Source organism: Microtus oregoni, unplaced genomic scaffold (assembly GCF_018167655.1).
Source record: "Microtus oregoni isolate MIOR12 unplaced genomic scaffold, Mior012 000140F_ref0000409, whole genome shotgun sequence".
Taxonomy (NCBI): Eukaryota; Metazoa; Chordata; class Mammalia; order Rodentia; family Cricetidae; genus Microtus; species Microtus oregoni.
Window position 1 is genome coordinate 288,472 of NW_024544790.1, and position 16,653 is coordinate 305,124.

At 43.4% G+C, this 16,653-nt stretch overlaps 1 protein-coding gene across 3 annotated transcripts in view; it reads right to left on the reverse strand.

Annotated features, from left to right (window-relative positions):
• The window catches only part of LOC121444776 (CTP synthase 2), a 123,781-nt gene extending 109,609 nt beyond the window's left edge, over nucleotides 1–14,172 (reverse strand). Inside the window, exons 1-4 of one of the 3 annotated variants that reach the window (XM_041646694.1) lie at nucleotides 14,099–14,172; nucleotides 8,646–8,850; nucleotides 5,624–5,794; nucleotides 3,286–3,386 (exon numbers count right to left, since the gene is read on the reverse strand). In XM_041646694.1, the coding sequence (XP_041502628.1) occupies nucleotides 3,286–3,386; nucleotides 5,624–5,794; nucleotides 8,646–8,811 (438 nt within the window). In that variant the 5' untranslated portion in view covers nucleotides 8,812–8,850; nucleotides 14,099–14,172. The other 2 variants (XM_041646695.1, XM_041646692.1) reach the window with 2 other exon arrangements.
• Between the last annotated feature and the right edge of the window lie 2,481 nt (nucleotides 14,173–16,653).

Below are 16,653 nucleotides of genomic sequence, written 5' to 3' on the forward strand. Positions count from 1 at the left end.
CCGGCTTCCACAGGTATTTGAACGCATATGCACACACGTACACACATACAGCACAGATGCACACAAAAATAAGTATAATTTAAAAGACAGACCAGGCACGGTAACTATCACCTTTAATCTCAGGGCTCAGGATAGAAGTTGGTGGGGCAGGTGGATCTCTGTGAGTTCAAGGTCAACATACCAGTTCCAGGCCAGCCAAGGCTACATTGCGTGCTCCTGTCTGGAAAAAAAAAAAAACTAAAGAAAAGTCTGTACTTAAACCAAACTATATGGGAATGTCTGAGAGGATTCTGTCCTTTGTGTTCTTGTGTTGCGGGGACATAATCCAGAGTCTCACATATGTTAAGCAAGTGCTCCACTGCTGAGCTATATGCCCTTAACCCCCTTCTGGTTTTATTTTGGTGTTTGTTAGTGTGGTTTTTGTTTTGTTTTTGAGACAGTGTTTCTTTGTGTTGCGCTGGATGTCACAGAACTAACTCTGTAGATCAATCTGGCCTCGAACTCACAGAGATCCACCTGCCTCTGCTAGGATTAAAGGCCTATACCACCACCACCTGGCTTGTTAATGTGGGTAGGTTTTTTGTTTTGTTTTGTTTTGTTTTGTTTTGTTTTGGGGTTTTTTTGTTTTGTTTTGTTTTGTTTTGTTTTGCGGGGGAGGTAGTTTTTTGGGACAGAGTCTGACTCTGTAGCTCAGACAGGACTGGAGCTCAATATGTAGCCCAGGCTAGCTTCAAACTCCTTCCCCAGTCTCTGGAGTGCTGGATTGCCGGACCCCAAACTCAGCTTCATCTTGTGCTTTTTGAAGGGGATCCTTTAAATTATCACTGGAACATAAGGAAAAGGACCAAGACTTTAAATCTTATCTGTTCCTGCCCTCATGTGGTCTATTGTGGCACTGCAGCCTCTTAACCCATTTGGAAGTTCCTATTATCACTGTGTTCAGACCCTTGTGATAATACTTTCTTATTGTAAATTTGCATTTATTAAACTTAAAACTCCAAAATTGATAATCCATAAGTTTTAAATAACTTGCATTATAATTTATTGTTATAATTTTTCTATTTTATTATTCTCAATCTTTCATTATATTCAACTTATAAGTTAAAATATTACATGGTTAGCAGTGGTGGCGTACTACTATAATTCTAGCACTTGGGAAGCTGAGGCACAAGGACTGCTCTGAGTTATGGGCTAGCATAGGCTACATAATTAATCCCAGGTTAGCCTGGACTAGAGAGTGAAACCTTGTCTCAAAAAAGTCAGACACAAACAAAAACTTGATCACAAGTATAAATGTTTAAGAAACATACACTAGCACTTGGTACTATATATGATCTTGGACAAAAACAAAGAAGTGAAAAGTTAGCTGCAAGGGAGGACTCCATGATGCAGCTTCCAAGAGGTCATCTTCCATAACTAGGTGGGAATTTATTGGAAATTTATGCTATTTTGGTGCCATCCAGCCTTCTTTAAGTAATCCCTCACCTGTAATTTTTGTCGTTATTGCTTTTTTAGACAGGGTCCTACTATATAGCCCTGATTGGCCTGAAACTCTCTACATAGACCATGCTGGCCTCAAACTCACAGAAATCTGCCAGCCTCTGCTGGGAATAAAGATGTGTATCACCATGCCTGGCTTTTATTTTAACTCACCTCTGCTTCCTAAGCAGGATTGATAAACTCACTGATTCATAAAATAATAACAAGAAAACTTAGAACGGGGTAGAGTCTGAAGCTCTGAATCCAACCCCAGTACCATATAAAACTGGATATAGTGATGCATGCTTGTAATCTCAGCACTAGGAAGGTGGAGGCAGAAGGCTCAGAAATTCATGGTCATTCTTGGCTACATAGTAGAGTTTAGGGCCAGGGGTATATGAGACTGTCTTTTATAAATATGTTTAAAAAGGAAACACTAGGGCGAAGGAGATGGCTCAGTGGCGAAGTACTTACTGTGCGAGGCTTGACAACCTGAGTTCAGACCCCCAGAACCCACATGAAAACCAGCTATAGTAGCACAAGTGTCTGTAACTATAGTGTAGGCTTGCCAAGATGTGGGATGTGGAGGCAAGAGGATCATCAGAAGCTCATAAGCCAGCTAGCCTGGTATACAAAGGAGTGAGTTGTAGAGACCCTGCCTCAAACAAGGTGGATGTGGAAGCCGAGGGCCAACACTCAAGGTTGTCCTGTGACATCCACATGAGCACTAGGACACACACACACACACACACACACACACACACACACACACACACACGCATTTTCATTTTTAAGAGGATGTACTTCCTTGATATAAATCAGGAAGGAGGGGGCTGCGGAGGTGGCTCAGAGGTTAAGAGCACTGACTGTTCTTCTAAAGATCTTGAGATCAATTCCCAGCAACTACATGGTGGCTCACAGCCATCTGTAATAAGATCTGGTGCCCTCTTCTGGCCTGCAGGCATACATGGAGGCAGAATGTTGCATACACAATAAATAAACAAATAAATCTTTAAAAAAAAAAAAAAGAAAAAAGTTCTAAAAAAAAATCAGCAAGGAAGGAACGCCCAGGTAGAAAACAGTCTGCATAACATACTACATTCTACAACCATAAAGGAATGAGAGAAAAGTCAAGGCAGTCAACAAGTGCTAAATTCAAATGCTGCTTTCTTGAATGGTTGATATCACCTCCCACCTCCACCATCTGACTTTCCCAACCCAATCTCTACTTTCCACAGCACTCTGCAAATATTTCTCCAATACTAGAAATTAAAATACACTCTGGGATAGGAATGTAGCTCAGTTGGTAAGATATGTGCCTAGCACACATGAAATCCAGGATCCCATCCCCAGCATGGCATAAACCAGGAGGAATGACACATGCCTGTAATCTTAGCACTTGGCAGAAGGATCAGGAGTTCAAAGGCTTTATTGGCTATATATCAAGTTCAAGGCCAGCCTGGGTTACCTAAGACCCTGTTGTCAAATAAACAATATCATACAGTTCATTTGTATGAACAGTGGGTCTATAGACTCCTCAGGGACAGAAGAAAGTATCCATTCCAGGCTCCAACCCCAGCACTGACTATGTTACTCACCTGTCCACACACACAGACCACTGCGTACTCACCCCCAGAGAATGTGTGATTATCTCTTTAATAACTAACTCGTGACCATCTCTGTTGTTCCCTGCTGGAACCCCACCCCCAGCCTAATTTACCATACCAAAGAGGGGAGAGTGAAGGAAAATTGGATGCTTAAAAAGCCAGCAAGGCGGTAGCTTATGAAGAAAAGGTCCACGCTTGCCTCAATAACGCATATCTGGGGTTCTTCCTTATCACTATCCACGGACACCTTGGCTTGATTCATGACCCACTCCTGGATAGCATCAGTAATATGGGGGACAACTGCAGAAAAAGGAAAAAAAACACAGCAGGTTACTTCATGAGAAAGGAAGTATATGGACTTCCCAAATGACGTGAAAGCCACCAGGCAAACGAGACCAGCTGGAGATCTTGTGCCATTGTCTCCACCACTGGAACCAGTACGGACTGAAGAATTTAATTGTTTTCTTCCTTTTTAAATTTTACTTATTTTATGTATATGACTGTTTTTCCTGCATATATGCATGTCCATCATGCCTGGTGCCTTTAGAAGACAGAGGAGGACATTGGCTCCCCTGGAACTGGAGATATACACAGTTATTATCCACCTTATGGGTGCTGCAAACTAAACTAGGGTTCTCTGCAAGAAGAAGTGCTCTTAATTCCTGAGCAACCTCTCCAGCCCCCGATGATTTTCTTTTTGAGGCAATGGCTCATATAGCTCAGGCTGGCCTAAAACCTGCTTTGTAGGTAAAGATGACTTTGAACTTTTCCTGTCTCCACCTCTCAACTGCTGGGATTACAAGTGTGCATGCAGTTCATGAACTCAATAGTTTAAAACAATAATAATTATTGACGAGATGATCCGTGAGTAAGGGTGATTGCCAATAAGCCTGAAGACCAGAGTTCCACTCCCAGACCCCACAAGAGAACCAACTCCTGCAGTTGTCCTCTGACTTCCACATGTGCGCCATGGCATGCAAGAATCCACAAAGATACATAGACATATACCTACAGAATAAAAATAAATGTAATAAAATAATAGCAACAAGGCCAGGGATAAGCCAGCACTCAGCAGACTGAAGCAAAATGATTGCCATGAGTTTAAAGCCAGTCAAAGTAAATTCCAGGCCAGCCCACTCCAGACTACTATATGAGACACTGTCTTAAAAAAAAACAAGCCAGGTGGTGGTGGCACACACCTTTAATCCCAGCATTTGGGAGGCAGAGGCAGAGGCAGGCGAATCTCTGTGAGTTCAGGGCCAGCCTGGTCTACAGAAAAAGTTCCAGGACAGCCAGGGCTACACAGAGAAACTCTGACTCAAACGAAAACAAAAGCTGGGTGGTAATGGCATACACCTTTAATCCCAGCACACAGAAAAACACAATGGGCTGATTTGAATGTTTCCCACAGTCTTAGACATTTGAATACACAGTCTTAGACATTGGTCCCTAGTTGGTGGGACCTAAGAAGTGAGGGAAGCATGTCACTGGAGGTGGGCTTTGTGAGTTTAAAAGCCTCATACCATTCCCAGTATGCTCTTTGTGCTTCTTGATTGTTGCTCAAGGTGTGAGCTCTCAGCTTGCTACTCCAGCAGCCATGTGTACCTACTGCTTTGTGTCCCCCATCACATGTGATGGCAATGGACTCATATCTTTGGAACCATAAGCCCAAATATACTACCCAATAAGGTGCCTTGATCATGTTTTTATCACAGCAATAGAAAAGTGACTAATGGGGCTGGAGAGATGGCTAAGCAGTTAAAATCACCAGCTCTTCTTTCAGAGGACCTGAGTTCAATTCCCAGCACCCACAAAGCAGCTCATCACTATCTTTAACTCTAGCTCCAGAGGTTCCAACACCTTCACACAGACACACATTCAGGCAAAACACCAACAGATAAAATAAAAATAAATATTTTTTAGAAATCCTCCATTTGATCAGGAAAAATATACTTTATTTAAAAAATAAAATGAAAAAAGAAAAAAAGTGACTAATACACAGAGGCAGGTGGATCTTTATGAGTTCAAAGCCAACCTGGTCTACATAGCTAGTTCCAGGCAAGCCAGATCTACACAGTGAGACTCTGTCTCAAAACCAACAAAAATAAATAAAATCAGGACCTGGGGGTATAGCTCAGTTAGGGTTCTTGCCTAGCCTGCACAAAGCACTGGATCTGATCCATAACACCACATAAACTGCTGTAGTAGTATATGCCTATAATCCCAGCACTTAAAGAGGTGGAGGCTGGAGGATCATCACATTCAAGGCCATCCCTGGCTACACAGTAACTTAAAGGCTAGCCTGGGCTACATGAGACCCTGTCTCAAAAAAGAAAATTAAAAATATTATCTAGTAATAAAAACTGCTAAAAAGTATATTCAGGTACATTGACAAGGGGCACTCTTTATATTTCTGAGTAAAAAAGAAAAGAAAGCACAGATTTCAGGGCCCACAACCTTCTCATTTCTGTTAAATACAAAGTTTCCTCTGAATGATGCTTAGCACACAGGGTCCATAATGTTATATAGTAAAATACCTTGAACAGTCTCCCCCAGGAAATCACCACGCCTCTCCTTATTAATCACATGCTCATATATCTTCCCAGTGGTGATGTTGTTGTCCTTATAAAGATTAATGTCCAAGAATCTTTCATAATTTCCCAGGTCCAAATCAACTTCTCCACCATCATTTAAAACAAACACTTCACCTATGATCAAAATACAATGGAAAAATTAAAACTTACTTTGAACAGATTATTTTTCAGTCAGGCAAGAAAACTCATACCTATAATCCCAGAACTTGTAACACTTCGCGCACATGCACACACACATACAACAGATACGTGCGTGTGCATGCTTGCACACACACGTGTGTCAAAAGTTTGCAAAACCCCCTTATTTTTCGAATTGGAAAGAGTCATTTACCAATTTATTTTTAGAAATTAATTCTTAAGGCTGGACCATCAAAAGAGAAAGGGGGGAGGAAGGAAGGAAGGAAGGAAGGAAGGAAGGAAGGAAGGAAGGAAGGAAGGAAGGAAGGAAGGAAGGAAGGAAGGAAGGAAGGAAGGAAGGAAGACAGGCAGGCTCTTTGGGTATGGTAGCCTACAGTTCCAGATACTAGAAGAGTGAGTTAAAGGGATTGCTTGAGCCTAGTAGTTGGAAGCACACAACTCACCTCCAAAAAGGAAGGGGAAAAAAGTAAAACTAATGCAAGGTTTTATGCTACAAAACAGGACAGAAGATACCCTGAGACTTAAGGATCAAGAACAAGGGACACAAAAGGGATTTCACTATTTTCCTTTATAATATTTTATTATCATTGTGCTCGTGCATGATGGAGTGGGGGCTCCTGTGCCAAGGCTCACATGTGAAATCACTGGACAATTTTATGAAGTTGTTTATCTCCTTCTACCGTGTGATGGGTTCTGAGGAACAGTAGGATCATTAGGTTTGTAGTGTTGGGCAGCAAGCCACTTTACCCACTGAGCCATTTGGCCAGCCCCACAAAGGTGATTTTTGTTCTTTGGTCAAGGCTGGTTACACAGTAAGTTCATTTAGATAAAATTCATCATCAAAGCCGTACATTTAAGATTTATGCACTTTTCTGCTTGCATCTAAAAAAGGTTTGAGGGCCTATGAGATGGTTCAGCGAGTAGGGGTGCTTGCTGCCAAACCTGACAATCTGAATTCAAACCTGAGACACACACACACACACAAAAGTAATAAAAATACAAGTAAATACCAAAAAATTAAAGCCTTAGCCAGGCGGTGGTGGCGCATGCCTTTAATCCCAGCATTCAGGAGGCAGAGGCAGATGGATCTCTGTGAGTTCAAGGCCAGCCTGGGCTACAAGAGCTAGTTCCAGGACAGGAACCAAAAGCTACGGAGAAACCCTGTCTCGAAAAACCAAAAAAAAAAAAAAAAACAAACTAAAGCCTTTTATTTTGGTGTGTGATGTACGTATATGTTTCTGTGGATATTTGGCAATGTGGGCGCAAGTGTACAAGTAGGTGTGTACATCTGGAGGCCAGGGTGTCTTTTTCAATTGCTCTGCACCTGAACTCGTCTCCCACTGAAACTGGAAGGCATTCATTCTGCTAAGACCCATTTTTCCCCGCCTCAACAATGCTGGAGTTTCAGAAGCTCAACACGATGCCTGGCTTTTGGATGGGTGCTTGGGATACAAACACTTCTCTACAGTTATGTGGCACTTTGTTTTTGTTTTGAGATAGGTCCGAAGTAGCCCATGCTTGCCTTAAAGTTGTAGTTGTTGGCAGACAGGAAGGGTCTCCGTAGCCCAAGCTGGCCTCTGACTATGTAGCTGACTAGAATTGGCCTTGATTCCCTCCCTGAAGCCCCATTCTTCCTGTCTCATCTCTCAAATTATGGGATTATAGACATGTGTTACCAAACCTGGTATTAGTGATTTTTTAAAATAACTAATTATACTTATCAAAACGCCTGGTTGTGGTGACTTACACCTATAATCCCAGAACTCAGGGAGTTGAGATGGGAGGAAAACTATGAATCTGAGGTCTGCCTGAACTAGAGTGAATTTCAGGTCAGCCTTGGCTATAGTATGATCAAAAAAATACGTCAGGGCCAGGGAGATGTCACAGTGTGTTTGTGTAGCACTGGCTACACAAACCTAAGGACATAGTTCAGATTCCCAGCACGTGTGTCAATGCCAGGTAGGCACAATAGCCTGCCTATGATCCTAACACTCCAACACTCAGCACTTGGGACACAGAGACAGGAGATCCCTGCAAGAAGTTGGCTAGCTAGACTAGCCAGACCAACAGGCTCTGGGTTCAAATGAGACATCCCACCTCACAATATAAGGTGGAAAATAATCAAAGAAGACATCAGAGATCAACCTCCTTCTTTCCTCCACATCTATCACAATCTCAATCTCTCTCTCTCCCTCTCTCCCTCTCTCTCTCTCTCCCTCTCTCCCTCTCTCCCTCTCTCCCTCTCTCCCTCTCTCTCACACACACACACATATACACATTTAACCACAGATGCACTCACTCATGTATGTATACCTACCAAACATGTCAATATTAATAACAGTTACTCCAGCAGGGGAAATGTTAAGAGAAATGTATTTTGTGATAAAAATAAAACAAGATATAGTCCATAGAAAGTGGTATGCCTCCATAAGACTTGACTATGTGGAATGTCATCACTGATCTGAAACATGAATCAAAAGCCTTAAGAACTTTCACACATTTCTATGGAATGATCCAGAAAATCTATTTTTGTAAGCCTATGCTAGAGAAATGACCCAAAACACAAGATAAGAGGATGGCTCAGCAATTCAGAGTATTTGTTGCTCTTGAAGAGAACCAGAGTTCAGGTCCCAGAGCAGCCACGACAGGTAGCTCACATCCACCTGTAACTCCAGCTCCAGGGGACCTTTCTCTTCCAACCTCTGTAGGCACCTGCATACACACGGCATCTACAGACACATATGCACGTAAATAAATATTTAAACACACACAAGAAAGCACTGCAAATTACTTTAGCACTTTAAAAAGAAAATATTCATTTTCATACCATGTTCATAAGGTGAGAAAGTCCCAGCATCGATGTTAATATAGGGGTCGATTTTGATGGCAGTAACTCGGAGTCCACATGACTTGAGAATGGTCCCAATGCTGCTGGCGATGATCCCTTTACCAATGCCTGAGATGACCCCACCAGTAACCAGGATATACTTCATTGGCGGGCAAATGGGTGGCTGCCAATACCCAAATGCAATCTGAGAAACAACCAAATTAAGAATCAGATTTGAGCTGGTGGCTCTTTAATCCCAGCACTTGGGAAACAGAGGCATCCCTGTGAGTTTGAGGGATGGCCTGGTCTACAGAATGAATTCCAGGAGAGCAAGGGCTACACACAAAGAAACCTGTCTTGGAAAACAAACAAACAAAAAGTCAGATCTGAAAAAATAATGGGCAAGGTAGCCAATGCCTCTAATCCCAGTACTCCAAAGAGTGAAGCAGGAAGATAGTTTGGAGTTCAAACACAGATCAGTCTACATGAGTTGCACGCCCAACTGTGTTAAAGAATAAGACACAGTCTCAACAACAACATAAAGTTAGTTAGTATGGTGACTCAATCCTTTAGTCCCAGCACTCAGGAGGCAGAACAGATATCCATAAGATCAAGGCTAGCCTGATCTACATAGCAAGTTCCAGGCCAGTTGTGGCTACAGAGTAAAACCCTGTCTCAAAGAATTAAAAAGAAAAACTAAAGAGGCCAAGGCAGGATTACCAATACTTTGAGTTTAATATGGGCTACATAGGGAGTACTAGGCCAGGCCAGGGCTACATAGCAAGACTCTGTCTTAAACAAAACCAAAAGCATATAAATAAATAAGAGTCCAAGGCAGCACCTAACCTGTACTCTCAGGAGACTGACACAGGAGGCTCACTGAGAGTTCTAGACCAACATTGGCTACAGCATCTCATATAGAGTAAAAAAAAAAAAAGGCCTAAGAAAAAGAAATGAAAGGGTCACAGAGTAGAAACCTTCTCTCATCAGTAGAGAGCATATCGAACTATAATTCCAAAAGTACATAGCATTTTTTTCTGTCTAAATGTTCAAACCTTTGGAAACCAGTTTTTTGGGTTTTGATTTTTCTTTGAGAAAGGGCTTCACTATCTATAGTAAACTTTCCTGGAGCTCATGTTCGTCCTTATCAATTCACTGAGTCCTGGAATTGCAGGTGCACACCACCACATCCAGTCTGGTGCTGTCAGGGTGGAGCAGGTGTACTTGCTGCTGTTGCTACCGCTGTTCCTGTTGTTTTCAAGACATGGTCTCATATAGCCTAAGCTGGCCTCCATTTCCCTGTGTAGCTAAGGCTGGCCTTGATCTCCTAACCTTCCTGCTTCCACCTCCCACATTCTAGGACTACAGACAGTATTATTTTGTAGGCTTCTTTTCTTTTCGTTATTTTTCCAGTTATCATACAAAGCAATGGGTTTTTGTTGTGACATTTTCATACACATGTATAATTACACTGCTTCTTTTTAAAATTTTTATTATTTTACATATATGGTTATTTCATCTGCATATATATCTATGCACCATGTGCATGTTTGGTGCCTGCAAATGCCTGGAACTGGAGTTACAGACAGTTGTGAACTGCCATGTAGGTGCTGGGAACTGAACCTAGGTCCTCTGGAAGAGCGGCCAGTGCTCTTAACTACTAAGCCATCTCTCCAGCTCTTACACTTTCATCATACTTGCCAACTACTACCCTCCCTTGATTCTGCGGCTTTTATTCCTACCACTAGACAGAAAACTAAGGCTATTTCCTACCAAGAAAGCAGCTACCTCTGTTCCCTTGACTTTCCATTCACTTCGATTCTGAACTGTACTTAGTTTTTGCATGACAAACTACATTTCCCTAAGATTTAGAAGCATAGGAAAATGTTTCCAGGCTGTGCAAACTGTATGTAGGCAAGGCAATTACACTTTCTTTTATCTGGAAAGTGGAATAAAAGTCTCAATGGTTTTAAATATATTTTGACCCTAAAAAAGAAATGAGCTCTCATCTCAGATAGGCAAGATGTATACCTGTAATCCCAGTACATGGGACGTTGAAGCAGGAAGATCAGGAATTCAAGGCTAGCAAGGACTACATGAGACTGTCGAAAAAGAAAAGAAATAACTTTGTTGCATGGGGGTAAATTGATATATAATGTAAATATTATGGAGACTCATCTATGTTTTTTCATGTTAAGAGGAAAATCTTAATTGTCCATTTCCTAATTTAGCAAAAAAATAAATCACCACGCTAGTATATGTAGGTGAGTGAATTGTGGACAATTGTTAGTTTTCTATATATTAAAAACAACATATCCCCTCTCTTTTTTGCATGTGCTTCTGTGTGCACACCCATGTATTCCTATCAATGGAGATGCATATGGAAGCCAGGGGACAACTTTAGATGTATCTTCATTTGAGACATGGGTCTCTCATTTGTCTGGTGCTCACCTATTAGGCTAGGCTGGCTGTCCAGTGAGCCGCATGGAATTTCCTATCTCCATCCTCCCAGAGCTAGAATTACAGACATGTGTCACTATGGTCAGACTTTTTATATGGGTTCTGGGGATCAAACTTACATCCTCATGTTTTCGAGGCAAGCACCAATTAGACCATCTCCCTAGCTCTGAAAGTCCTACAGAGTGACATCAGAGGACAATTTCCAGGCGTTACTTCTCTCCTTTCACTCTGTTTTGAGGCATGGTCTATATGCCACCACAGCCAGCAAAAAAAAAAAAAAAAATTATTACAGATTTCTTTTTGCAGGTTTTTTAGTACTGAGGATTGAATGCAAGGCCTCACACATGCTAGGCAAGCATTCTGGTACTGAGCTCCAGGCCCAGCTGCACTCAGCTTTTTTTACATGAGTTCTGGGAATTGAAACCAGGTCCTCAAGGCTTGCTCCAAAAGCACTTTTAACTAGCTTGAGCCATTACACTAGCCCCACACCTGGCTTTTATTGTTTTATGCAGTGCTGGGGACTGAACTCAGGGCTTCATGTATCCTACCTACTGAGTTACATGTCCATCTCAGTCCTTTCTACCCTTCCTAAGCAAATAAGTTTGGAAAAAAATTTAAGACTATAGGAAGGACATTCACATTTGCCCACACACATACATGTACACGTATATACATATACATAAATGCAATGTTTTAATTAAAGCAAAGTAAGAGGAGTTGGGCACATGCCTTTAAACTCAGCTCCCAGGACACAGAGGCAAGCAGATCTCTGTGAGTTTGAGGCTAGCCTGGTCTACAGAGCTAGTGTGGAACCCTCACCCCTTATTCTCAAAGAGACAAGAAGAAATTTCCTCGCAGAATGTTTTCCCAGGAAGATAGTGGCCTTCTCCTCTCCCACCTGGGAGATTCTGAGCACAAGGTCACTTAGCTCAGCCCAGCCAGCAACCTGGTTCAGGCTGATAAAGATGGCCTAACTCAAGAACAGTAGCCTTGCTATAAGAATAAGGAATAAGCTGACTTAGCAAGATTGGGGGGGGGAGCAAAAGTCCTTGCATCCATGCCAAAGCAGCTTCAAAGAGTCTCTTTGTAGTTATGCCTTTAAAAAGCTTACCCCACAGAGGAGATACAACTCCTCTCTACCTCGCTGTAACGGGGATGGAGAGGAGTTCCAAACATGTTTGTATTATGCTGATTAAACCTTGCTTATTACAGTCTGGGCCTCTCTGGTGGTCTCTCTCTGGGGGTCATAATCAGGGCACAACACTAGTTCCAGGACAGCTAGAGCTGTTACACAGAGAAACTATCTTGAAAAAAAAAGAACAAAGAGATGCCATAAACAATAAATATATATTTTCCTTTTGGTAGCCTAGTCTGGCCTTGAACTCAAAATGTAGCCATGGGAAACCACCACCATCCCTGGTTTACATAGTACTGGGATCAAATACAGTATTTCCTGCAAACTATAGACAAGCACCCTACTGCCTCAGCTACATCATCATTCCATAATAATAATCATAATAATGATGATGATGATGATTGATTTTTGAGATGAGGGAATCTCACTCTGTAGTCCAGGCTAGCCACCACATCACTGTCCTCCTCCCTGAGCCTCATGAGTGGGAGCGCTGGGAGTCACCTCCCTGAGATCTTACAATATTTTTGAGCCCAACAAGTTCAAAATTGTAATCATTGTTTTCGAGTGCTGGTGCAGGCCTGAATCCAAGCACTTGGGATGTGGAGATTAGAGAATGAGTTTGAGGCCAATTTGAGCTACGTAAGACCCTGTCTCTCTTTTTTTTTTAATGAGCTCTACATTTTTCTCTGCTCCCCTTTCTTCCTCTCCCCTCCCCTTCAACCCTCTCCCATGGCCCCCATGCTCCCAATTTACTCAGGAGAGCTTGCTAAGACCCTGTCTTAAAGGAAAGAGAAACGCTGTAATGGATGCTGCAATCTACTTGTGAGCTTCATGTCGCCAGCTTTGCACTAAGCCTTGGGGGAAAACATGCACATTATTAACGCACATCTCATTTCCAACTTGCCAAACATATGTGGCTCCATTCCACCGTGCAGGCCTACAGCAACAGAAACACCCAAAGACACCTTTCTAATGCTGTTCATTTTTAAAGTAATGTAAATCAGACACAAAACAGTACTTACTGGATAAGTCCGTTTTATGATGTTTGTGACTGACAAACTAAGCCAAGACGATGATCATCAAAACTGATTAGAAAAGGGGCACCAAGGACCTTTGTGGGTTGGCTAAACCCCACAGACTCGAGGTGAGGTGGAAAATTTATTGGGCATAAAGTACAAGTCGGCCTCCCCCCAGGCGGTAGTGTTCGGTACGCTGAGGCCAGCTAAAAGGGTTGTTGTTTAACCTGTAAGCTGAAAGCTGACTCAAAATCCGAATCATCCCTGCAGGCGGTTTCGTTTCCGCTAACGCCATCTCGGGGATCCACAAACGGGGGGGGGGGGGGGGGAGTAGGGCTTGGGGGTGCGGAATCCTGTGAGGAGAGACACACCCCAGGGACGCGCCGATTTGGACCCCAAGTCACTGGCTACTGCTAGGGAACAGGCTACAACGGCACTGGGAGCAAGTGGGCGTCCCCTAGTCCCAAAGGCCTGCTCGATCGCTCAGGTTTTCAAGCACTATGCAAGAAGCGAATGGCTATGGGCCGGGCGTGGGCACCAGCGGGAAAGGGACAAAAGCATCCAGGCCCCAAGTGTGCTCCTGGCAGGGCCGAAATGGCCCCAGGGGAAATATGGTGGTCTGGGCACTGAGGCCCGAGGGGTTTCGGGGAGGCCCAAGAAGGGAGTTACCTGTGTAGTGGCCAGGGCGCCGTGGAGTGTGGAGTGTGGCTCACGCAGCTCCACCCAGCGGCCAGCAGGACCCAGCGCTCACCTGTCCTGCGGGAGCAGGGACCTCATCTAGGGTGCTCTAGTCACCACTCGGTCCTGCCCTCCCCAGGGACTGAGGCACCCTCTTCACCCACCTTCCCCTCGCGGTCCCGCAGCCGGCCCAGCTGACTCACGCTGGCTGTGAAAATGGGGGTGCTGCAGCAGTGGGTTCCAGCGATAGTACAAAAAAAAAAAAAAAAAAAAAAACCAAAAAAAAAAAAAAAACAAGCGCCTAAAAAGTGTTTCCTACCGCACAGGCAGCTCCCATCACCCTCCGCTCTAGACGCCCTTGGCCCCAGGCCACGCTCAGCCTGGGCCTGCCCCTCCCTCCTGTAGCGAGTGAGCTTCAGCCCAGCCTCTAATGAATGCTCCTGGACAGCTCAGAACCTGGCAAGCAGAACCCCTTGCTCCGATTCTCCCGCCAACTTCACTCACCACAAATGCTTGGCCGTGACCCTACAGTGAAGCCCAGAGGCCAACACTGCAAAAGCTGGGAAAGGAGAAAAACAAAGCAGAATTGTTGCCTAGGGGCTCACCGCCCATCTACGTGTCCATCGGTAAATGAACTTCCTTAGCACAAAGTAAGAGAGGAGGAACAGAGGAAAGTAGGAGAGAAGGCTTCCAAAGTGACTTAGGGGGAGTGTTTAAAAGATAAGTGTGGTAAGGGATGCCGGAGGTTGTTTCAGGTAAAGAAAAGGAGAAAACAAGTGAAAAGGAAAAGGGTCTAACTAGACACAGATTTGAAGGGAGCTGAAATTTTAGGGAAGCCGTGAAAGTATTGTTTCTTTGGTTGTTTTTGTTATCCCTTTGGGGTTTTGTTGGTTAGTTTCTTTTGGTTTTTGAAATAGGCTGGGGGTGTACATGTAGCTCACTTGGTAGAGTGCTTTCCTAGCAAACACAAGATCACATATATTGTCAACATACAACACCGATCTGCCATGATGGCATATATTATTATTATTATTATTATTATTATTATTATTATTATATAGCAGCAATGGAAGGTAGAAACAAGAGGATCATAAATTCAAGATTCTCTTTGGGTACTTAATAAATTCAAGGCCAGTCTGGGTTATGTGAGACCTTACCAATAGAAAGAGGTCCACCCTGGCCGACCTGAAGCTCTATATGTAGAAGACCAGGCTGGTCTCAAGCTTAAAGAGATCTCCTTTACCACAGGGCAGGGAAATCTGACTGCTCTTTGGGCTGGAGAGGGAGGGGGAGAGGAGTGGGGGGAGGGGGAGAAGGGTGGGAGGAGGGGGAGGGAAATGGGAGGCTGGGAGGAGGAGGAAATTTGTAAAAAAATCAGATAAAAAAAAAAGAAAAAAAAAGAGATCTCCTGCCCTTGTCTCCCAAATGAATAGCCAGAATAAAGCAAAACTCACACAAGGGTTACTTGAAGACCTAGTGGAGTTTAGAAAGACAATTGTGAATTGTGTACTGATGGCCAGTTATAATCTATATAAACACAGGTGTGCTAAAACCAGTCTGCTGGTGGTGTCAAGTAGAAGGCCAAAGGTCAAATCCTAGAATACAGACAGAAATCGGTCAGATCCTGCTGGGCAGGGAGAAAGGAAGGAGAAGGGCCTGAAGACAGCAAAAGCACAGAGGAGTTTAGCAGCAAAGGCTGTGATATTGAAGGTCAAGATTTCAAAGGAAAGCCAGGCTTGGTGGAACACATCTGTCATCCCAGCACTTGGGACTAGGAGAAAAGCAAGTTTAAGGTCAGCTTGGGATACACAGCAAGTTCCAGGACACTTGCGGATACATATCGAAACCCTGTCTCTAATTTTAAAAACTAGAGGACTGGAGAGATGGCTCAGCGGTTAAGTACTTATTGCTCTTGCCGAGGACCCAAGTTCAGTTCCCAGCACCAGGAAAATCCCACTCTTCTAGCCTCTTACAGCACTTGCAGCTGGCATCTGCACACACCAACCCACTGAAAAACTAGAAATAAAAAAATATCTATAGAATAAATAAATAAATAATGGAGGAGGGCTGAGATGGCTCAGTGATTCGACACTTACCATACAAACCTGAGGACTTGAGTTCAGTTCCTGGGGCCTATATGTTGGAAGGAGAGAGCTAACTCCCCCCATGATGTCCTTTGACTTCCACATGGGGGCTATAACACACACACACACACACACACACACACACACACACACACACACACATGCACACACACACACACACACATACATGCACACCTCATACACTCTCAATAAAAATTAAAATAAATTTTTAAAAAGGGTGTGGGGTTATAACTCACTTGATAGAGTACCTGCCTAGCATACATGAGATCCTGCATTTGATTTCCAAGTACCACATAAAGCCAGTGTGGTAGTACAGGCCGTATTCTTAGCATTTGTGAGATAGAAACAAGAGGATAAGGAGTTCAAAGTCATCCTCAGCTACTGGTGAGCTTGAAGCAAAGTGGGGTTACATGAGAACCTGTATCACCATGAAATAAATAAATAAGAGGCTGGAGAGATGGCTCGGTGGTTAAGAGGCTGCTCTTCCACAAGACTCAGATTCAATTCCCAGCACCCACATGGTGGCCTAGAACAGTCTGTAACTCCAGTTCCATGGGATATTACACCTTCTTCGGGCCTCTGCAGGCACCAGACATGAAAGCTGTGCACAGAAA